Here is a 25,261-nt window from a genome sequence, read left to right on the forward strand (position 1 = left end):
CAAGTTTAAATATAATTTAATCCTCAGGATTTTGGTACCTTTACATGTATAACTTACAAACTATCTACAACAGGACATGTCTGGAGTCACTGATGGGTTATTTACAGACAGCTTCAGTACTGTCACAGAATAACAAGAAATTACAATCACAGTGCAAGTTAGATTTCTACGACACTGCTGGAAGTTGCGTCACAAAAAATTATGCATCAATAAAAACTAAGGAAATTTTTGTAAATCACTAAAAATTTTAATTCAATTTTGAAAACTCTTCTTTGCATCAAAACAGACTTTTGAAGCAAAAAGAATGTCAGTGATTATAATACTATTTTTGAAAGCTGACTCTTATATACTTACTATAAAAACAGTACCATAATCATTGCTTAAAATTATAACTGGTCCAACAAAATATTAAAAAATATTACAAACTTTCCTAAGGCAGTGGCTAAATTGCTATTCCCTTTTATGAAATTGACAGGATATTGTGCACCATGAATGAATGAATTACAGCTGATCCAAGAATGGGACACCACTAACATCTCCAACAGAGCTAATACTCAACTTGCCTTCCATAACCTTGTTCAATGCCTGCAAAGAGAAAATAAAAATATTTACGTGAAAAATTATGAAAAAATTCCTTTCCAGTCATATACACATTACTCCATTACTATTTACATTTCTTATTAAAAATAAAAACTTAAGGAAAAGTACAGGAAGATGGGCAAACATTTTCACGATTCTCTAGTTTGAACTACTTAACTTTAGCCTTCAACACCCTACAGATGTTATCCCAGTGCTATTTATTTATGATCACTTTTTTTACAGTCTGTGATGTCAATCACATCAAAATTTTAAAAATGAATTTTTCATGACATCGTTGTCATCCCAAAAGGATAAATTAAAATATAAAACCAAAACATGAACTACAATACTTTTGAAGTTTTAAATTTGCACAAAATTAGATCACTCTTTGGCAGTAATGAATAACAAAATGTGAACATACAAAAGGAATTCACATTGTGAAAGACAACTGAGAAAATGGTTATTTAATGTTTATCTCCATTATTTATTATTTCATCTCTGCTTTTTCTTACTTCTATCTTGAGTAAAGAAAAGAGTGCTTTGGCCAAGATACTCTGATTTATCATCATCATCATCATTTACATGTGGTTTTTCCCTTCATATGATTTAACTCATATATTTTGTGCCTAAATAAACATCTGGTTCATGACCCTCCATGATTTTCTTTGTCTTCTTACTGGGCCTCGTTCTCCTAATTTTATATCTGCTCTTCTGAATGACTGACTCCTATCCCCGCTTATCACATGTCTACATCATTTCAGTCTTTGAGATGTCCATCCACTTTCCAGCTGATGAACTCCAGACCTCCATTCATTTTCCAGCGAATGAAATCAACACCTCTCAGCAAACAAATGATCTTTAGTAATGATAAAAAAATCAAACTTCAGGATGCTAGAAAAAACCACATGGTGGTAAACTATTTCTATACTTACAGAGCGAACAGCACCAGCGGTTACACCATCAACTGCAGCAGCTGCAGCTGCGGGATCCAAATACTTTCCAGTAAGGAGTGCCTGTAGACCCATATCTTCAAGGGCATCATCTACGAGAAAAAAGAACAAAAACTTACATAAATTATCTTTTGTAGTTTTCTACAAGATAAGGATATATTACTGTCACAGATTAGCAAAGACATTTTAGGTTACAGATTTTTCATCAAAACTACACTCCACTCATAATTAGTATTTAAAAGTAACATATTATCCATGCATTTTCTCTGTATAAAAATTATGGTAATTTATAAATAAATCACTGATCAATGGGTTCCAGCTAGTGATATATAAATTTTCATAATAAAATTTATCATTTTGATACATACCTAATGTTAATGATAGCTTGTATCTCTCTGCTGATAGGCTAGTCGGCATTCAAACAAAAGACCAAATGGCTGCCCACATGACTGTCTAGTACACCTGTTCTCCACCAGGTGTGTTTCAAATGTTTTAGCTCTTGTCAGACTTCTCCTTGACAGCCCACTAATTTCTGGGGAGGCTGGGTGGGGTCTACTTTAACAATAGATAAGTATCCAAATAATAAATTTTATTATGAAAGATTTATATAATTTCAGATGAATCTTACCTACTGTAGACAGCAGATTTCAACCATGAGAAGAGGATGGTGGGTAATGCAACTAGAAAAAATCCACTCAGCCAGTCGAGCTAAAGGTTTCTGGCATGAAACCCAAAACATTCTAACCTGATCTGGAATCCTTTCTGGATCTTACTGCTGCCAGAAGTTGGATTCCATTCAGGGAGCAAGGCTCTCATATGTGTGCAGCAAAGAGCAGCCTTATGGAGAAAACCATTCCAATTCAGCCAGAATGAAACAGAAGCAGCATGAGAGGACCTCTGTGCCTGGGTCCAAAAGCCCTATAAACAACAATCAACTAAAAATAAGTACTATTTATGATATGCAGGTATGATCCTATTCAATGCATGTACCTTCCCTGCTCCCAAAATATCAAAACCCAGAATTTAAAATAAGAGCCTAAAAGATTGCTCTTCTTTGGTTCAGGAACTTTACCTCTACTAGTAGCAGAATAAGGGCTTTACTGTTTTCAGATGTGGTTCTGCATGATTAAGGTACTGAGCAACAAAAACCAAACTGCACCACATTAATCACATTCTAAGCAACAAGTTGCCATAAAACTAAATGAAGTTGCAACAGCTTTCACATTATGAATGTTTACCTTCAATAAAGGTAAAAGGTATGGAGCTGTTTCATACACTAACCTAAGGGAGTCATTGAGCAAAATTTAGTAGTAAACTGGTCGTTCCTGATCATCCACATGCTAATAATGACCACTCTGTAGGTAAGTTTGTCCTTTCTGAATCCTCAATGGCCAAAAACACTGTCCTTCCGCAGAATGAACCATCAAACCTACATCATGTTGTTCATTTCACTTGAAGAAGCAGTCTTTCCGTTATAACTTAGTTTCTGACCAGGGATAAACCTACTAAGAACCTTTAATGGTCTTTCCATCACTCTGACATCTTGTAAAGGTTTACCAGGCAGAGTTGACCCTTCTATGGTGTAATGTAAGTCAGTGTAAGGACACTTACCATAATGCTTTGTTTTGTGTCAAAAGATAGGGAAAAAACAAGACCTGGATGTAGGTTTAAAAATAAAATAGCCAACTTTTAGTTTCGGTGTCCGGTCTACAAAACCTAGAGACAATGTTGGTCCTGGATTACTTACAAGCTTAATGAATGTTTGCTGTAAGTTGTAATCCGTTATGCTGCGACTGTACTATAATTGTGCCCGATTATTCTGACAAATTATCCAGTAAGGCCATGTTCCTAACAAAGAAGCCATTACCATGTAAGAAGATTCCTTAAGGGCTAAAATTCTTCATGAAGCAAGAAGTGCCTGTTCGTCATCCAACAGACAAGCCTGGAAATTGTAAAGTATACCCCCATCACCAGATAAGAAAGTACTGAGGAGGAGTTAAGAAAGTCAACTGAAAATCATAATTCAGAGACTAAGCCAGGTGCAGCAACATATCCTTGGCCTTTTGAATACTGTTGACAGGTTGGCCTACTTAAACCAGTTGACTCAGTTGTTAATGCTTATAGAGGCACTGTACACGGACAAAATAAAGTTCCTTGAACAGCAGTACCTTCTCTCCAAATACAAATCGAAGGAACTTGCATGACTGAGGATGTACTGGTATGAGAAAAATGTCTCTAAAACCGTGCTGGAAGAAACCAAAAACATTGGGACATATGCACAGATTTGTTCAGTCTCGGTATGTCCAACAATGGGCGCCAATCTCCAGTTACTTATGGTGCTAGGAAAAAGTTGGACGTAAAATCCTAGTGAATTACTGACACTTGCTCCACTGTTTTCTCTAAATACAACCTCTTACAACAGAATGAGACATTTCCACTGTAGAAGACACAAAGGAACAGCAATACAGACTAAATCAGTGTAGGGGAACCCAAAAGGAATCATAACTCTCCTTCAGTACCACCACCACTTAAGGTTCTACTCCTAAGTCTCTCCAAGCATGCCAAGAGGAGTGCAATTAGCTTCCTACCAGAACCTGAGGGCTGAAAAGATCCCCAAAAGATATAACCTATGACCTGTACCAATATATCTTCCCTTATTGCTTTAAAAAGAGTCATGCTTAGAAGGCAATCCAAAGGAGAAACCAAAACAGCTACTATCTCCTGTGCAGTCTAAGTCTTTTTTGACAGAGAGGAGCATGAGTGTTCTCACTTCTTCCAAACCGAGTTAGTATGAGCACGATAACATTAGCCTGAAGCGTCAGAAATGGGTTTGACTGCATAAGTAAAAAAAATCTAACACCCTTCCTAGCTAAAATCTCACTGCCAAAACACTTTTTAAAGCTGGCACCACAAACCCCCCTAAAAGCAGGGTGCCACACAAAACATGCTAACCAGCACTCAACCCTGTAAGCTGGCGCTAAGAGGAGGTAATTATACCGAGCAAAAGTTCAGTAAAAGATAAAAACTTTAAAAGTCTCAGAGATTTGAACAACAAACTCCATCCCAGCATGTCCAAAGCACTTCTCAGTCTGGAGTTCATCTCATCATAGAACATGACAATGAAAACACCAAGATCTTTGAGCCACGCACCTATAACAAAGACGGTTTTTAAGAGCCAATAAGCACCTGTATCATGCAGCGACCAAAAACAATCGCTGGCAGATTTAAAAGCTGCTCTGTGTGCCAAGTGCATGAGAAAACTTACGAAACACACTCTAATTGAAGGAGAAAGCTTGGGTTCTCATTCTCCAAATACTTATTGGGTGCCAAAATGCTCAAAGACCACTGAGACCAATTCTTTACATGGCCTCTTTCCTCCACTAAATGAGGATAAAGCGAAGCTTAATGCTCTAGCAAAGCCAACAAACCTGAGGAGATTCCTCTGACTCAAACTCTTCTTCCACCAGAGGGCAACAGCTGGAGGAAGCGACAGCAGCTGAGTACCCATAACAAATCTGCGACTCAATGAACAGGAGACAAGGAAGTGCAGTGTGAAGCGATTCACCTTAGTTGACACACGTCAGCTGAGCAAAAGAAAACAGGAAATGTTGGGAGGCAGGAAAAAGAGGAGTTATGACTCTCCCACCTCATCCGAAAGTGACTCAACAGGAAAGCATTCCCATATGACACATCCTTAAAAGCTAAGTAGCTAGAATAATAACTAGACTGGAAACTACGGAAGATACTATAACAATGGGAGGAATGGAAAGAGAAACATTAACTGAGGTAGAAGTAAGAGATTCGCCGATAGCCAAAGAAAGAACATGTAAAGAATGAAGTACATTTCAATGGAGAAAGAGGAATAACAGACAAAGATTTAGAATGAGCAGTAGATGTAAAAAGAGACTGATTTAGCAATCAACTGAGTCAACATAACATCAGAATAAGTACAACTAACTACAGACACATTATATTAATAACATTGTCTACCTATATTGTATAATTAGTCCTATCAGTGCTAACAACCTCATACTAGGTGCTGATGATGGTAGAAGTTGCATACGTTGTGAAGATTAACCATTACCAGAACTATCTTTCAGTTAACTCATTACACGAGACTTTGACCATGAAAAACAAGAAGCAGGTCACGTAGGGCACAGAACAACATTGACCCGAGAACCGACCTGGTTCCCAGGCGGCAGACTCTTCCAACTGTTGCAGGGCAGTCTTAAACTTGGGTTACAGACGGGCGAGGGCACCAGGCACCTTACCTCTTACAAGGGAACGCAAAAATGTTCGCACACTGTGGGGGTACCTGGAACAGTGCCCCATCTTTAATTCAGACAAACCTTTAACTGACTAAACTTATGTTTACACCAGTTCTAACATTTTGATACACTTTTCCTGAACCAAAGGGCAGTGGAAGAGAGAGCTAAAGAGGAAGTCTCAGTACTAGCTACAGCATTAGCAGAGAAAAAGCCAAGACTGAGTAAGAATAACTACATATGAAGGACCTGGTGAAGGGGGAGAAATTAGAGGCTGGTGACCCGACTCATTTGTTTTGCTTTCACAATCTGTCTGCTTCTCTTCTCTTCCTATACTAACGAACATAAGCAAAAAGTCCTTCGAAAATCCCTATTTCCTCACATCTATTCTCAAGATCATACTTTAATCCCTTGCAGCCAGCTCAAACAATGTGTCTGTCTCTTCAAAAATCAACATCCTACTAAAACAGTAATCATTCCTACAGAACCTGACATTCTTAGCCTTGATTCCAGTGGAAGGCATCCTAGGAAAAATAAAAGTACAGTAATGTGATAGCAGCAAACAGCTGAAAACATGAAATAAATATCAAATGGCAAGGAGAATTCTGATGTGCTAAAACATTCAAGACACACCTGGTGGAGAACAGGTGTACTAGATAGTCATCTGGGCAGTTATTTGATCTTTTTTTTGAATGCCGACTCACCTACTGGCACGGAGATATAAGCTATTTTTAACAGTATGTATGATACATCCCAACTAAAAACAAATTCTGCCACTAATCTCTTTCTTGTACTTTATCTTTCATATATCTCCACTCATCTCCTGCATCATAGTTCTTATCAAACTGGGTCCGGCCTTCCTACTCTTCTGGTGTCCACAGGAGGCCAGCTGACACTTTCACATACTATTATTCCAGGGGTAATGCAAATTACATGCCAATCTTCTTTCCATTATTATCTCATTTACATATGGAACTTCAGCAATTTCCCTTATAGTATTATTTCTAACTCTATCCTACCATCTGACTCTTATTATTCTTAAAGCTCATTCTTGAATCGCCAAAAATCGTACAGAAAAAGTTTCACTGTCATACCATGATTCAGGTCCAAATAGTAATACATACTGTAACAGACTTATGCATAAACCTGACTTCATGCGCAGTTCCAATCTATTTGACTTCTAAATCTTATTCACTCTGCCCACTGCTAGTTTTCATTGTGAGTCCTTTTATTTTTGTTGTCTTCCATTATTAAATAAGATACAATAACATATAACAACTGAGTTTCAAAATCACACCATAACCAGCATTACACCATGAAAAATATTTACAGCAATCAATAAAAGAAAAATACTGCTCTACACATAACAGATCAGTGTTTGAATTGCCATGGACAGGTTTTGGCTAAATTCTAGTCATTTCCCCATGTTCTTTTAAAACAATTTTTTTTATTAGGCTACTATCTAGTGCTGTACAAAGAAATAAGTGTTTCCAATAAAGGCCAAAGGTGTTTTAAACTACACCCAAGAGATTATTTTTGTTCTTAGTCAACTACTACTCACTTGAACCTTCTGTTGCCATGTGAACTGCAGCCTTCACTTGGTTTTTAGCTCTTGCTACATCAGCATCAGTAATATTCAAGTTCTTCACAGCATCATGTACACTTCCAACAATCTGCAATAAAAAAGACAAATGATAACATAAATACCTTTTAAACTCTCATTATACAAAACTGTAAAATTAAGCACCATCTGTTTGAATGATTCTGCAATTAGCGCAATAAAATATGAAGGAAAAAGGTAAGGCAGCTCAGTACAGCCAGGGTATCTTACTTCACTACAAAACTCATAACTCTAAAACATCAATAGCCTTCATCAGTTTTTCATTCATCAGTTATGAAAAATTTTAGTTAGTTAATTTAGATTACATACATACATATTTATTCAAAATTTACATGTGTAAACAGACACTTCACTAAGTATTTCAGAGGGGTTTACGACCTGGAAGTTGAAACATAGTCATCATCACCATTCTCATCGCTTTCAATGCAATGTGGCACCTAGAGCCTCTGTGAAATTCTGCCACCTGTGCATTTCCTGTGATTTTACAAATTCCCCCATATTTTTGGCCTCCTGTATCAAGCTCTCATCCAAGTGGGTTGGTCTTCCAGATTCTCTGGTGTCCACAAGCAACAAGCTGACACAATCACATACATATTACCTCAGGGTTGTGTGGAAGACATGTCCAAGTCATTTCAGTCTTCCCTTTCATCACTATCTCTCCTACTTGTGGAAGTTCTGTAATTTCTGTTATGATTCTTCTAATCCTGCCATCTGACTCTGGATATTCTCAAACCAACAAAATATTTTGGTTATAGTTTTAATGTTTAAACTTGAGTGGAATCTGACTTGTGTACTGTATATAAAATTTCAGTTCATTTGATTTCCAAATCTTATTCAGACTGCCCACTGTTTGATTTGCATTTTTTAGTCTAACAGTGAATTCCAACTACTGTACAGGGAACCTGTTGGATATCATTCCTCAATATCCAGATGGTTTAACAGAACTAAAAGTTCTTATCCAAGGCATCTAAAAAGGCATATATAAACTTGTTCCACAGGAAAGCTGATATATGGTTTGCTAAATGTTATCTGAGAAAAATGTCATGACTTTACAGGGTGGTGAAGGAGGTGCTCACAATGTTTTACCCTGCAAACTAGACTAAGTAAAGGTCCTCATTATTTATGACAGCTGTAGTTGCTTTACCCCTCTGCTACCTTTATATGCTTTTATATGCTTTCAAAAATTATTTCTCTTAAAATCAATTTTACTCCTTTTCTCATAGACTCATTTTTTATTCTATGTAATTTTGGCTTTTTATCATTCTTATCCTTATTTTTGCCTCTCTTCTACTCATAAAATTCTATAAAGGCAATGTTGAAAAAAGGGAGAAGGATAATCTTCACATTCTGCACTGCACACTAGGTTCTGCATATGTATGATACTGTCTGCGGGCCTAAATTTTGTTTTCAGTACACTATTATCATAAAATTCTGCATAATATCTAGTTTTTTTTTAGAAATAAATTTGGAAGTTTGTTTGCCATTACATGTAGTTATTACATTACTAACTTGTGAATGTAAAAAAGAATAAAATTTATTAGTGATGCAAAATTCTATAATAAAATTTACTTGTGAGGCAAAATTCTACAATAAAATATTTTAACATCATTTAACATTTTTTGGAAGGAATGGAGGAAGGAGATCTGAAATGCAGTTAAGTGATATTAATAATGCCCTACACTGTGACAATACTGCCATAACAACTTACCTGACCAACAGAGCCTGAATCAGCAATTACAAAATAACCAAAGAGACCACTGTCAGTGTAACTAATGTTAAGGGCAGATGCAGAACCAAGCCCTCCTGAGGCTGCTACAACTTTAGCAAGGGCACTGGATGCGTTGCTGCCCCTCTTGATGTGAGGCCCAGTCCCAAGAATTTGCTGAGCAATTGCTAGAGCTGCTGCATCACTACTTCCCTGGCTGAAAAAAATCTAAAGCTGTAGAAATTCCTTGAACTGTAACGGTAATGACAGTAATAATAAAATTTCGAAACAGCTCTTCTTATTTCTTTCTTAATTACTGTTAAGTTGACCAGCCCCTAAATTTTCTTTATTATTATTATTATCATTATTATTATTATTACTATTAGGAAGTTTAACACAACCAGTTAAAACACTAATCTCACAGAGATGGCTCCAAGGCTTCATTTTACATGATAAAACAAAATTAAGCATAACTGAGAAAATAACAGCTTCATAAAGTTTAACAACACTATAAACTAAACAAAGATTCTGGCAAAATTTCTTGAATAAATCTGAGACAGGGTATTCACACTTTATTTCCTAGTGCCTGCTGATTCATACATTTCAGATAGTTAATTCAAGTTCCACTGGATCATTTTGACTTCACCTGGATTAGATGTATTCTTAAAAATTAAAAACATTACATTCTAGATATATATAGTTACCAGTGCCTTAGTACAATTCCAACTTTACCGATTCAATATTCCAATTTCCAGGTCAATCAATGGTGGCAAAGAAATATCAATATGTTCATTCATATCCCATTTGTGACAAATTTCTAAAATAAAGTTGAACTGCCACTATCTGGTATGATACATGAAACTAATTCCCTTCCTCCAGTCGATTAAGTGGCTTTTAAGATTGCCCTACATTTTGCATGTTAAGGCTTCACTATTCTTGACTGCCTACCTACCTGTATCCCAACCTGCCTAACTACATATGTTACTTATCTTTCACTGCTTATGAGGATGCAGACAAAACATATCTTTCAATGCTTATGAAGATGTAGACCAAACTGATATTCTTTACTTTTAATTTTTGTGGGAACTCTTGATTATTTAACTTCTAAGCTGTCAGCTATTTTCATAAGTTACCGAGAAGGAGTATATTTTACACAATGAACTGGTCATCATTCCATTAGGTTAATATGGGAAAAGTAACTCATTCCATGTTGATGACTAGCATATTTCTGTAACTCAAATATTACCCAAAAATTTATGTTAAGTCTGGTGGCAAAACTTATGGTGTCTGTCATGAGAATCTATACCCTAGTTTACAGATTGGATTTTGGAAGTGTGGGTGCCTATGATGCAACCTTTAAATTTTCAATATTATAAACAAATTCCAAGATTCTGCCTGAGAAGTTCATGTGACTGGTTTGGACTTCTGGCACCAGTTTTCAAACACAGATATATTGATGTTAGAGGAGCGTTTCTTACTATTATGACTGAGTTTGTAAATATTCAGACTTCATAGAATGGTTGTTGATAGGCACAAGTGTGTTTACAAGAGTGCAATTTCTGGCGTTCACCAGAAATGTTCTCAGCTCTGTTAACTTTGGAATGTTAATGGAAGTATATTAAATACAAAAACCAAACCTTTACTTATCTATATAAACAACCACACTGAAATATGCAGCTGTACTGGACAGTATGCAGTATATTACCTGGCACCTTGACCTGCAACTGCCACCACAGTCACTGGAGCTCCAGTTTCATGTCTAATTTCTCCACCACCAAATACAGAAGAGCTTGAAGCACCAGCGCCAGAGCCAACACCAAGGCCTTTAGCAAATGATACTAGAGCATCGTGTTCAATACCAAGACCAACAACTGCCATTCTGTTTGATGTATGGGTGGAAGCTACAAATCCTGCCATCTGTAAGGAATAACACAAGAATGATAATAAAATATGTATTTAACAGAGCTAAAAGTATATGGCACAACAGTAAAATGCTGGAAAGCCCTAGTTTCTGATTTTCACATCTTGACATTAAAATTAAATAAGGAGTAAAACTGGTGGTCATCCTGCCATTCTAATTTTTGTTGCCCATGCAACCAGCCTACCTTCTTCCAGTTCACACACACACACACACTCTCTCTCTCTCTCTCTCTCTCTCTCTCTCTCTCTCTCTCTCTCTCTGATAGAAACATTTAAGTGAAAGCACTTTACACACCGTTTCTGAAGTCAACTTTCCAAGACGATGCTTTGGGATGAATATGGAGTTTCCAAGACCAGAGTTACGGAATGCTGCTTTATGGAGTAGCTCAATGGCAACGGTAGTAGGGTCCAAAGCAGCCACTTCATCCTTAACCCTGCCAAGATTGCCGTCTAACTCCCAAGGCTTGAATCCATGCTGTGTACTTACATCACCAAGAATATCAAGTCCCGCGTCACTGAAAAAAAAAAAAAAATTTCTAAATTAAATTTTACAATTATCAGATTTTTATTTTAAAAGGGAAGGGGCTAAAATAGGCAATTAAGAACAAACTGCCTACAATACAAAATAGACATGAATTAATAATGAAATATGTATTTACTTGCCTAAAACTAGCCAGGAAAAAAATAGTGTTAAATACTGATATCAACATTTGGTGAAGGCAAATACCTCATAATATAATATACAACACTGAAAGTTTCTGTAACAAACACTGTACAAAGTACCTGTAATACATATCTACGCAAACACTATAAAATATCATATGCTAAGATATTAACTAACAATACCTATATTAAACTATCTAGTACCTAAGCCATTCGCACCTCTTGAAAACAATTTTGCAAGAATCCTTCATCACACAAAATAATGAGCACCTACCACAGATATTTAGGCCAAATAATAAAATATTGAATCACCATCGTCTATTAAACTGTGTGTAAACTAACAGTACTGTTCCACCTGTATGTCTTTTTTTTTTTTTTTTTTTTTTTAAGTTACGACACAAAAATAACAAGAAAACTAGTACCCATATTATCAACTACAAAAAACCTCCACAGACTGCATAAGAAATTATACAACAAATACTTCATCAAACAACAAAATACTGTATAGCAAATTTTAAAAGTAATTTGTATTTTCCCTAACATTCAAACCTGTAAATTTTTACATAGAATTTAGCTTGTGGACGCGACGAACTGGAATGGCCGTTTAACTTTCAGACAAGATCATTAACTACCGACAGTAGGGGGGGGGAAGCCCCACTCATCGGTCTGCACTCAACTTTGCCTTTCGGCCCAGGTATCAAAATGAAGGTTGGCCGAGGTAGGCCACAAATGTAAAGACCTTCAGGTTTGTACGTTAGGAAAAATACAAATTGCTTTAAAAATTTGATATTTGTTCCTACACAAATACAAACCTTTGTTCTTTACATAGAAGACTTACCCATTGGAGGGTGGAGCCTGAGTAAATCTCTGAACTGACTGGTTGGTTCTACCCAACCAGGAATACCTTCCTGGTCTTGAAGAGCTGAAGAAAGAATCCTGAACTTCTAGCTTGTTGGACATATGGGATGTTGCAACTGCTAGACTTCTGGGCTTAGAGTACTGTAATGAGTTGCATCATTACTATGAAAAAAGGCTTGGAAGAACTCAAGAGCATTGGAGACAATAAAACTTGCTAATAAGACCAATAGGTTTTTTTTTTTTTGTCTACCCCACTCTCCCCTTGTCTAGAGAGAGGGGGAGGGGGGGGGGGCATGCATACAAACCATTTACACAAGATGAAGGGCAGGATGCCCTCATCACGTAGTCACCCACAAACTCAGCTGTTCAGCAAGCGACGGCTCGCTACCTGTCTCTCTCTTTCTTAAGAGAGAGAAGACAAGCAAAAAGAGAGAAGGGAGGAGACCAGTCACTCACACACCTTCTTTCCCACTTACTGAACAACACCTTAGATCAGATCCACGTGCCCCCTAAGGGAGCTGGATGAGCCACACAACTTGTTGGGCAGCAGCCACCACAAGATCCAAGGTAAAGTCTTGCCCCCACAGGTTTGCTGTCTAGTGAAGGAGGTACATAATATCACTACCTCCCAGACTAAGTCTCTTGAGGGCTGCATTCTCCTTGGGTGTACGGAAAGCTGCTCTGGCAGTCATTTCTGGTACTGTTGCTTCTGCCTGCAATAGGGAGACTCCCTCCACACAGAGACATTCTAGTGACAGACCGGGAGACAGACGAGTCAGGTCCAGGTCAACCTAATAAATAGCAATGATCTCTCAGAGATAACATATTTCTTCTGATGGGCTAGAGGCAGAGGAAGTATCTTGCATGAATGGCTGGACTGGGGAGAATTCTCTTACCTGGGAAAGCATGAAGCAAGAAAAGATAATGTCTCTTCCTCAAGATCATTAAAAAGATAGGCCATTCTAATGATCTTCACAATAGGCCTCTGCAACTCTGTAGGAGAGAAACACTCACCAGAGCCCCTGGTGATCTCTTAATCATTCAGTGTACAGTATGTCCTGTCCAGTCCGGGGACTGGACCAGGAACATAGGCCTCCATGTAACAGGCTGGGATGGGAGTGAGAATGTTCACGGTTACAAGCCCCAAGCCTGTCCAGCTCCCATCACCCAAGAAAATTCTAAGGAGGAGGAGGAGGAAACAAGTAAGAGATCGCAAGCACCCTCACCCCGCCTGCTGAAGACCAAAGTCCCAGCAAGTAAGCGAGGCTGTGGGTGGTCATCAACTAACGATGACAAAGTCCGCCCAGTTCTGGGAGAGCAGTCCCAGTCAAAAAACTTTGAGTTTGGGCTGCTCTGCAAGCATGCTTCAATCTACTTAGAAGCCAAGGCTTCTACAAGAGAGGTGACCTCCTCTTGCCTTGCCCGAGCGACCAGACCACTGTCCCAGGACGCCTGGGCTGCTCTCTTGAAGAGTAGGAAGGGGGTGAAGGAGCACCTGCATGCTCTCTGCTCACCTTTTCTCACTGGTTTGCACTGGCAGCTGGGACCAGGTCCACATACCAAGGACCCTTGCCAACCCTGGTCGACGGGCTACTGTAACAGATACCAACAGGCACCTAAGAGTCCGAGTGATCATTACATTCAAAAGACAATTGGCTTTCTTGGAAGGCCTAGGGTCATTTAACTCTCTAAGGCCCTCGGCCTCCCCAACACCTAAAAAAGAAGTTGGGTTAGAGTGTTTCAGTTACACTCATGTTACAATGTGACACAATAATAAATGAGGATCAACCTGAAAGGAGAGAGAAACCAAATACACAGTCTGTCCTACCCTGGACAATGCCAAACCCTGTGGTTCCCTCTCCAAAGAGTGCTAAAGTGATTGAGGGATTTGTGTATATATATATATATATAAATACAAAAACAACAATCACAAAAATATTCTAACAAAAAAAAAAAGAAAAGAAAGAAAATGGCAGTCAGGCAGAGTAGCACACACATATCTTCGCATGACGACTGCAGAAAGCAAAGTGGAGTGCAGACTGACAAGTGAGCAGGGGGCTTCCTCCTGCCATCAGTGGTTAACAACCTTGTCTGAAAGTTAAACGGCTGTTCCAGCTCGTGTCCACAAGCTAAATCCTATGTAAAGACCTTCTGGATTGTATTTGTGTACAGACCAAATTGAAAAAAATACAATTGTTTCAATGCAATTCTAACATAAGCAAAACCATGATATCTACAATACAAAAGTTGAAGAGTAGGTACAGTGCACAAGCCTGAAGTCATAAACAAGCATGCATCAAGAGTAAGACTGCAGTAATTCAGACCAATACTAATAGTTGTGAGGCAACAATGTATATTTATAATTCTCCTTTTTCTCATATTTTATGGAATTAGAGGTAATTTTTCTGGTTGGGAATGCCTGACTCAATGAACAAGAGTGACAAAAACATTTTCTGTACTGCAGGATCTGATACATATTTTATTAATGGCATCATTTCAGTTGACAGAGAAACCATAAAGTCATGATAGCATAAAAGCATCTGGCTTTTCACTACATAACTGAGTATAAAATTATGTAACAGGAAATTCAACACAAATGCTAAAAGAAGCTGCCTTTATTTTCAAATGATGTAAAAAATTTTAGGGAAATGAATGGAATTTCCAAGACCACATTTTACTTACATGTTATCCCGAATGATGTCTAGGCCATAAAGGATATGTTCTCGCCCAGATTCACTAGAAATGGAACCGCCAGCCTGCTGGATAGTACGAGTAATTGCAAATGATGAGGTGTTCTTTGTCCCAAGGCCTACAGAAGAACGTAAGATGTGGGATGCTCCAATACTAGCCACAGTCTCATAACGGGAACCAGCTCTAAAATAAGGATTAAAATGAATTGCTTCCTTTACAACCTATAATCAATTTAGCAAATAGAATCCTCCAACTGATACATAAAGTAACCAGTGCTTAACTTACATACAGTACTAAAAGCAGAGGTAGCATAAGCTGGCCAACACTGTTATCTACGAAAAAAGTTAACCTAAAGTTATATCTTACCCTAAGGTTATAACTAACAGTACTGAAAATTGCAAAATACTGTTTCGTTTTTCAAAACCAGCAATTGGGGAAATAAGTTCTCTGGTTAACAGAGAATACCACAACCAGTATTAAAGTAAAAATCCAAGCAATTTTGAATAAAGTTTGGTCATGACTTATGTCGCTTTCTACACAGACAGAAAGCCCTGAAGACTTCACAAATAAATTAGCACGAATATTTAATAACAAAGAATGTAAAAAGTACAAGGAAAGACTGGCCATATACATGCTTATAATTTTTGCTTGCGCTTAAATTTCAAAACATACACAGCACAACTAATTTCCAACAACTGTGATTAGTATCTTCAATGATTTTCACAACTAAAAACAACATAAGCCAAATACAAAATAAAATAACTGAAGACATCAAAACGAGATATAAAATGAAATGATGTGAGACTCCAAAATAAAATAATGCAACATGTTGCTGCTAGACAATCAAATAATGAGGACAGTCGAGTAAATGCAAACAGTTATTCTTATGCCCATTTTAGCAAAATTGCATCAAAATTTAATTCTGTGATTTTCTTAAGCTGTTCATTGATTTTATTTTGACCTTTCAATCATCTACCATTTAACAAACACACACACACACAGTAAAATACAACCTAACAGCAGAAACATCTGAGAAAAACATTAACTGTTAACACTGCCAGATTTTTTATAATTTTATCATCTAATTCATTCATCAGTAATAACCATTTGTATATCATCTAATTCAATCCATACAATAACAACCACTTGCATACAACAAAATTTGCAAATGTGAACATCCCAAAAAGTTATACAGTATAACATGAATTTTAGAGTCTCTAAACCAAACCAAGCAGTAAGAGAATGCACTGCAACAAATTAGTGAATTTACTGCAATTTGGTCTCAAACCTGAAAGTACAGTACAGTATAAGAAATTTTCATAATAATTTGTAGTTTTCTCTGTAAACAATTATATTTTTTCCTATGAGAATACAAACCAACACCTTTCATGTAGAAGTATTTCTCAAAAGTAGCTAGACTTGGTCACTGAAACTTGGTAACATGGTAGTTAACTGGAGGTTAAGGTGCTTCCTCCCTTGCTCCCAACTCATGTCTTACTCTCCTCTGAGTGTTGCAGCCATGGTTGAGGCTTCTGGGGTATCCTCCACAGGAAGGATGACCGCTATTGGAAGCTGAACAGTACTGAGCTCCTAGTGGTTGCCTCCAGAATAGTGGTGTGCAAGTTGCACACAGGGAGAATATAAAATATAGAATAGAATATGGAATTTAGGCCAAAGGCCAAACACTGGGAACTATGAGGCAATTCTGGGAACTATGAGGTAATTCACCAATGAAATGGAAATTGACAGTATAAAGGTTTGAAAGTTGAAAGAGGAGGAAACCTCACAGCTGCACTGTAATCAATTAGCCTATTAGGAGAGGGTGGAAAGTAAGATGGAAGAAAGAGATTATGAACAGAGGTAAAGTAATAGGAATGAAAGGGGTTGCAGCTGGGGGCCGAAGAGATGCTGCAAAGAACCTTCTAGATTACTTCTTCCGCTGAACTTCCAACAGCAGCAAATTTACCCCTAAAATGAAAGTAACACAAAAAAAGGTTCTAACTTAGCAGTCAATAAGAGCATAGCAAAGACATCCTCAATACATCCTAGCCAAGAAAAAGTGTTTCATGACAACAGGTGGGCGAGAAGTGTTCCCTACTCATCCATCTTAATCACCAGTTAACTAAATTAAACTACATTTCAGCAAATGATTCCAGCTCACATTGAGAGAATATTCCTACAAAAAAGGCGATGGTATATTTCCACAGGAACAAAGAATACTCATTTACTGATATTTCCTCACTAAACCTGACTATACTAACTTGAAGAGAACAGCCACGTGGGACACAGGTGCATTGGTCTCAAGCGATGCCACAACTGCTCCACTGGGTAGGGTTGTTACTTTAGGATCTTGAGCAGGTAGAGCGAAGGTGGACTGCTGGGCTGCTGCCTGGGCAGCATACCCACGTTTCTGAAATAAAAAGAAAATTTTAGAGCTTGACAATGGACTTACTATGCAATAAATTTCTCAGATCCTACTTACACAAATAAAAATCAAGTGTACTATTACAATATATTTAGGTACATAAATTACACTCCAGTGAATAAAAGACCAGAGGCTAAATACCAAATTTCTAAAGTTACCTGCATTTTTCCTAAGCATACAAAACCAGAGCTTTGTACAGGGTGTCAAACAAGTTTGTACAAATATTTTGGGAAATGAATGAAAAAGTCATTCTGAGCAGAAAATATTATATAAACATATGCATTGTTGGTGCGGTGAATTTTCAAAATAACCGTTTATCCTTTATGCTGCTTCAGGCAAGTAAGATGGCGTACGAGGTGTCGGAGTAGTCAGGGATATGGGGGAAAGGGTTAATGAAGCTCATTAGGCAACTGGATTGCTAGTCTTTTAATTATGATTTTTTCTTGCCAGTTATTAAAAAAATATAACATTACATTACCTTCAACTTGTAAATTACCTGTGAACAGACTTCACGTAATCTAATTTTAATGATAACTTCAAGTATCAAGAAAGCAGTGTAAATGTTGCTAGGCACCATTTATTTGTGATATTTGAATTCTAGTGCACTCTGTCCTGACACTTCATCATGGAATTGTTGAATCAGGAGTCAGAACTAGGTCTATGCCTATGCTGAATGAGTGATAGTGACAGTAGTCATGATGACAAGGAAATGCAAGTAGGGTGGCCACTGCACTTTGAATAATGTCAACTTTTTAACATCTTTTGATTACATACTGTCTGAATAGGCAATCTTTGACAGGAATGAAAGAAGAAAGGGAATTTTCAATGTGACCATTGTTTTTCATGTGATAGAGACAAAAGCATTTTCATAGGTGTGTTTTTTCCTTTGACTGGTGTGTGATGAATACTTTTGATGGAGAGATTTTTTATAATATGTTTTAAAACTTTGATTGGTGTGTAATGAATAGGCCTATCTTTGATGGAGGGGAGATTTCATTAGGCTTGCTTTTCTTTTCTTTATATTGACGGAAGGAGAAGGTTTCAATGATGCGTGCATTATTTCCCCTTTGTTCAGCATCTAAAAAACACATTTAATTTGGATATTTTATTCATATCGGCCTAATTATCAATTTCATTTTTTTTATAACAGTGGACTTCACAACTGTAGCAAAACCCATAAATAAACATCAAATCTGCATAGTCCACATTACCAGAGTGGTAAGGCATTGTCTCCAGTTTCTTGTTCTCAAATTGAATCAGGAATTTGATACTTGTAACCCACACATGCTCACTTATCTTGGTGAAAAAGCGAGACTTCAAAGTAACAAGTGAAACGATTAGCACCATGCCCCAACCATATCCCCTGACTAAAACATCCTATACGCCATCTTACTTGCCCGAAGCAGCGTTAAGGATAAACAGTTATTTTAAAAATTCACCTCACCAACAAACGAAGCCTTAAAATGCATAAGCTTATAGAACACCTGCTCAGAATAACTTTCTTTCACTTCCCAAAATATCTGCATAAACTCATGTTACAACCTGTACAGTGCAGGAGTATCCCTCAGTGAGAGCTGAAAACAGTCAGTGAAACTTGATAACAAGGCGGTTAACTGGTGGTAGGCAGCTGAGTGGAGGGAGTCCTTCAATTATCTCAGAAAACCACCACTAAATCCTTCTGAACCAGGGACTATGTGGAGTGGATGGGGTGGGAGTATGATACAATAGCCTGATTTGAAAACCTAAGAAAGGTATGACTAAAAATTTGGCATCTGTGCTTAATACAAATGACTACCTTTCATGTAGGAGAGTCACTGCTTAGGTCAGAGGAGTCTCTCAACTGGCTACCAAATCTCTACCCACATATGCCATGTTCTCTGTAATGACAAAACAGGGGACCAATTACTGCTGTAACCTCCTATACAATCTGACATAAATATGTGAGATTGATGGGGCTCCAAGCCACAGTGAGATAAGTCTGTACTCTTACCCTCGCAAAACTTCAAGTGTGGCCCTAAAAATGTGGTAGCACAAGTATATCTACCTGCATCATGTCCTATCCAGCACATACATATTTGACCTGATTGCTGCCTTGCAAGAGAAGGTATATAGAGATGAGAAAAAAGAGTGAGGTCAAGTTGCTCACCCATTCAACTGCCAGCCTTAAGCCATCACAGTACCTTAGGTGAGATGTATTTTGTTTATAAAAGGAGTTTGGAGAAAACACAACCTAATGAGCAGCTACAAGAGGTTCTAAAGAAAGGGTTATAGGACTTGTGGGCAGAGCAGCTTCATCAGGTCCTATAGAAAGTGTCAAAGCACTTGTGGGGCATGTCACAATGGCAAAACATGGCGAAGGTAGTTTGACGCCACCAAACACCTGTCCTCATGACCTGTGAAACCAGTATGTTACCTGGTAGGCCACGTATGGGCCACTGTCCTTGGCTAAGTGAGACCTTAAATATACTGTATGACCATCCTCCATGCAGGATGTAGCATACTTACTTTGATCACTTCAAGAAGTCTGATAAAAAGAGAGAGTGATCTTGACTTCATGTGCCTGCTGGTAAAACAAAGATACCCTGATCACCTGGCCTAACTGACTGAGTTCTCATTACATACCCCTGCAGGGTTTACACTGGGCACTACAACACCTCATCTGGCTACCCACTAACAAAGTCTCAGAGAGAGGAACTGAAAAATAAATGATCTTTCAACCAGACAGGGGCCTTGTCTAAGACACTGGTTGAAGAAGATAGTCCACTTCTTTGGTACACTAGTTGAGGCTTCCTCATAATGTGTAGTTAACAGATATGAATAGACCAAAGGAGAATTTCTAGACACCTCGACCAAAGGATCTAGCAGATCGGGATACCACGTGACATGGGGCCAACTATGAGCTACCAGGGTTATTTGAGAGCTGTACTACCAAACATTCAGTTGATCACTCAGTGAATGAGATTGACAGGAGGAAAATGTGACAGGAGGAACAGGTGATGCAGGCCAGATTGCCTAAGGGCTACTGAAAGGTGTCCTCCGAGGTAGCCAATGGATCAGGATCAGGAGGGCAGAACACTGAGCTTCCTGTTTAACTGTATAGTAATGAAGTTGGCCAGTGGAACTCCCATATGCTCAAAAAGCCTTTCCCCATGTGAAAAGTAGAACTTGTGTGTCCCGACTAACTGCCCATGGAGGTTGAGGTTGTCTACCTGAACATTCCTACTTGCTGGAGCATCCTTGGCTGACAGCTTAATGGTGTGGCAAACTACCTTCTCGTGCATCTGCAAAGCCAAGTGGCAGAAGTGAGGGAGAAAGCCCTTTTATTCTTGTTGACATACATCACTACAGTAGTACTGTTGCTAATCAGTTTTAAGGAATGACTATGGCTGATCTTGGAATGTTGGAGCTATCTACACTGCACATATTCCCAAAGATGTTGGTGTGCATGTGACCAAACACCATAAGTCGAGATCCACAAGGTGTGAGCCCCAACCTTCTTGATGCACCCAAGATCAGAAGCTTCTCTGGAGGAGGAGAGATAGAGGAATTCATCCTAGGAGGCTCCTATTGTCCACCTACCAAGAAAGATTGGTTGTTTTAGCTTCACAAATGTGCGATTTCGGAAATCAGGTGTTGTTCGAGCAAGCCAGCTTCAATTTGCAGTCACACTGCCTTTGGTTCAGTTATGTTGTTCTTGCTCCATTGATTATTTTGGCTTCCCCACACAGATGCTCATTTACCTTTGGGAACATATTTTACCTAATTCTCTATATGTTAAAAGTACAATTTTCCCTTAAATTATAAGGAAAAACAGTACCTATGATATTGTAATTCTAGTGAAACTTATGAACACGGCAAAAAGATGGCAATGTAATTTTTTGGTTAGTTATTTCAAAGGCACCTTCTAAGAAGGTTCTCAACTTCCCCCATAAACCAGTGGCTAACCCTCCAAAGGCTGGGATCCTGCAGCTTATCTAGGGAATATCCTGACCAGTCAGAAAACATCAATCATACTGATAGCTCTGATTCATATTAAGGTTAAGTTACAGAATGTTTTAAAACTACTGTCATGCACTAGGGGTAAGGACCTGGTAGCTCATGTCAGGTTAAGTGGTGGGTCTATGGATAGGTGAGGGTTGGACATTCTATATTAGGTCTAGGGAGGGGGGAAGGGTCAAAGGGTAGAGAAGCTCCCTGGCTGGGTTTTGACTCTGACCCCTAAGTTAGATTAGGTAGGGGTCTAGATAAAGACCCAGCATCCTAGGTTAGGTTAGGTGGGGGTCTGGGCTAGGTAAGGAAGCAACCCCCTAGATTAGGTTGGGTACGAGGTCTAGGTCAGGATCCAGGGTCCTATGTCAGGTTAGGCAGAGGGTCAAGGGGGACAAGTGGCCCCAGCCAGGTGAGAACACAGCCGCGTAGGTTAGCTGAAGTTCAATTGATCCATGTATTTTGCTCTTTTCGTGATTTTCCCCACCCAAAACCCCTATTTTCCTACGGTGGTTCTAAAAATTGTAGTACATATGACCACTTTGCTAAAGACACACTCGTCAGAAATGTTCCAAGTACACAAGTACAAAGGAAAATTATAACTTCATGTCTGAAATGTAATAATGGTTTAAAGTAAAATTCTACTCCCTCACTTGCACTCCTCACATGTTTATTGTTCGTTTTCCTTGTTCATATCTGTTATACAAAAATTCTAAACACTATACATAAAAAAAAAAAAAAACAGCCAGAGCACAGCAAGATGACCCTGGCCAAAGCAAAAAAATTGCAACCTTATAATAGGTGAGCTTTGCTCTTCGCCCCTTCACCTCCAAAAGACCAACTTCTTACCAAGTTTCAACAACCATTTCTGCTCGTACTGAGCAATACACTCCCAAATAAAAGGCAACAGAGAGAGAGAGAGAGAGAGAGAGAGAGAGAGAGAGAGAGAGAGAGAGAGAGAGAGAGAGAGAGGGGGTAGGTCATGATGTATTTTGGACAGTGTAGCTTAATGATAAATATCCATATAGTTTAGCATACAGTTCCATACTGCATAATTTACTGGGTAAAGATACATACTTAGTTAGGGGCTGACCCATTAACACCAACCTGCCAAAATATACAAATTTACAAGCCTACCTTCTTTAAGAAGGTCTAGCCTAACAGCCTATTTAAATACCTATTAGCAAGAGGCTTTTAAATAATTTACCTACAGTGGAAATGGCTGTTAAGGCTTGGAAAAAAATAATATAAATAGCCAGGTCTAGCCTAAACAGCTTAAGTGGTGAACTTGGGTTAGGCTAGGTCACTTGAAAGCTGTGCCATTGCTTGGGTACAAACCTTCCCTTATAAAAGTTTGCGACATTTGGTTACCTATGTGACTATCTAATTCTATAAAATACGTTTTCCACTAATGGGTAGCCTTAGCAAAATAGGCTAAGCTGGTTTACCTCTGGGAAAGTAGCCTATAGCCTTTGCTACCCAAGAGAACAAGCTCGATTGAAAATAGAAACCCTACATTAGCTTGGCTTAGACAGCCTAATAGTCCACTTAACGTTTACCTATACAATGAAGGAACAAATGATGATTAAACATGATTTATAAACAATTCCTTAATGGCCTAACTAAAATCTCAACGACGAAAGCCGTCAACACTAATCAGCTGAGTGATTGCGTAGCCAAGTCTTCCATTGCGTACCCTACATATCTGCCGGCCTCCTCTTTTGAACGTTTAAACTCCCGTAGAAAGTGAGAAATACACAAACAACACGCTACTCACCACGAGGGTTCGGAGGGAATTTGGTTTAAGTGCTTTTGATGCCATTATTTGCGGGTTAAGATCGAATTTTAGCCTACTTTCGCTCGTACAGCTGACCAGGAGCAACTTATCGTTCCTCGGGAGATGGCAATTGGGCCATCGACGATTATCGTACCTTCATGTTGCACATTCATGTGTTTGGTATTTTCATTTTTCGATGTAAAGCCATACGAATCTTATATAACAGATAATAAGAACCATTAAAATTTCAAAATGATTAAACCTCACAACATAAAGCTGTTATTTAATCGTTTATTCCTTTGCATTTATTGCCAAACATAATGATTTTTAACGTGTCGGATAGTTATCGTATTTATTACTACAAGCATGATACTAGCAAATAGTTTCAGCTGTGCATACTACTCATTTTATACAACCTAAAGAGGTTGAAACACTGCTCTTCATGTCTCTTGTTTTAAAGTTTCATAGCTATTAAATACTTTAATAAAACAATTTAACAATAATTAACGTTATTTTACTAATTTTCGATCAGATTTCTCTGGTAGTGAAATTACTGTCTGTATGCTGTTTTCACTGTTTGCCTTGAACATCATGTCAGCTCTACTCACAATAATACTCATTGCAACACGAAAAGATATACATGTTGCGTAACTCTTAAATTCGGGGACTTTTTAACCTCTAATGACATCTAAATTCGTGCGACCAATTAAAGAACAAAACTTCCCTGACTAAATGAACAAAAATACTTTAAGCAAGGTCGTGGTAGTAGGTTTCTGCTTTGTTTCCTAATAATAGCAGTTATGACTTGATAATCGACGGAAGGTCTCTTGTTTGTCACTTTTTCGTAAGTTGTATTTTAACAGAGATCTTTCACATTCACAATTGATCCATGATCCCCTTTACACTACCAGAGCAACCAGATTAGCTAAACAGCAGCACCAATGTGAAGTACATGTGTCGCTCTGTCGAACTTTTGAGTTCCAGAGGTCCTTATTCCTCACACCGTTCCCACAGGATGTCGCAATTAGAACTTCAGAAATTCAAGAGAAGATGCAATGCAGTACTACCCTAATACTGTTCTCCTTGCATTTTAATACAATTTCCTCTATTTATTATTCTTTGCAAGCTTGAATTCCAAGTCAATGGCACCTGTGGGCTTGTTCCATATGAATAGGTTTCATCTTCTAATAATAATAATAATAATAATAATAATAATAATAATAATAATAATAATAATAATAATAATAATATTTGGTATTTGGGTAGGCCTACACTTTGCCCATGGGGTACATTTTGTCTGTAGGTAAATTTGTGGGTACATTTTGAACATTGGTACACTTGGTACAGTTTATTCATTGGGAACAATTTGTCTTTTGGTTGCATTTCATCGGTTGGGTGTTATGTCCATTGCATTTCTCATCAGAAACCAGTGCCTAAAAAGACAGATACAGAACTTACTAAACTATTTCTACTGCTTCTGGAATATACACTGATTTTTAAGAATCAGTGGATTTCTACTTCGTTTCTGATATGTCAGTAGATACACTCCAGCTTCCTTTGTAGCAATCGTTGTTACTTTATTTGTTTATTTATTATTATTATTTTACATCAATGAATTACTGTCGAATGAACACCACATCGTTTGGAAGTTTCAATTTCAAGCCAATGGTCCCTCTGAGCTTGTTTCATATGAATAGGATCCATCTCCTGAATAATAATAATAATAATAATAATAATAATAATAATAATAATAATAATAATAATAATAATAATAATAATAATAATAATAATAATAATAATAATAATAATAATAATAATAA

At 37.9% G+C, this 25,261-nt stretch overlaps 1 protein-coding gene across 1 annotated transcript; it reads right to left on the reverse strand.

Annotated features, from left to right (window-relative positions):
- Positions 1 to 23,596, reverse strand: UQCR-C2 (Ubiquinol-cytochrome c reductase core protein 2). Its single transcript, XM_067119701.1, has 9 exons — positions 23,442 to 23,596; positions 17,514 to 17,662; positions 15,244 to 15,435; positions 11,336 to 11,555; positions 10,826 to 11,037; positions 9,124 to 9,337; positions 7,356 to 7,467; positions 1,512 to 1,621; positions 1 to 585 (listed from the first exon to the last, which is right to left on the reverse strand). Exons 1-9 carry the CDS (start codon positions 23,484 to 23,486, stop codon positions 502 to 504), a joined length of 1,338 nt encoding a protein of 445 aa, XP_066975802.1. The 5' UTR covers positions 23,487 to 23,596; the 3' UTR covers positions 1 to 501.
- Between the last annotated feature and the right edge of the window lie 1,665 nt (positions 23,597 to 25,261).

Source organism: Macrobrachium rosenbergii, chromosome 17 (genome assembly GCF_040412425.1).
Source record: "Macrobrachium rosenbergii isolate ZJJX-2024 chromosome 17, ASM4041242v1, whole genome shotgun sequence".
Lineage (NCBI taxonomy): Eukaryota > Metazoa > Arthropoda > Malacostraca > Decapoda > Palaemonidae > Macrobrachium > Macrobrachium rosenbergii.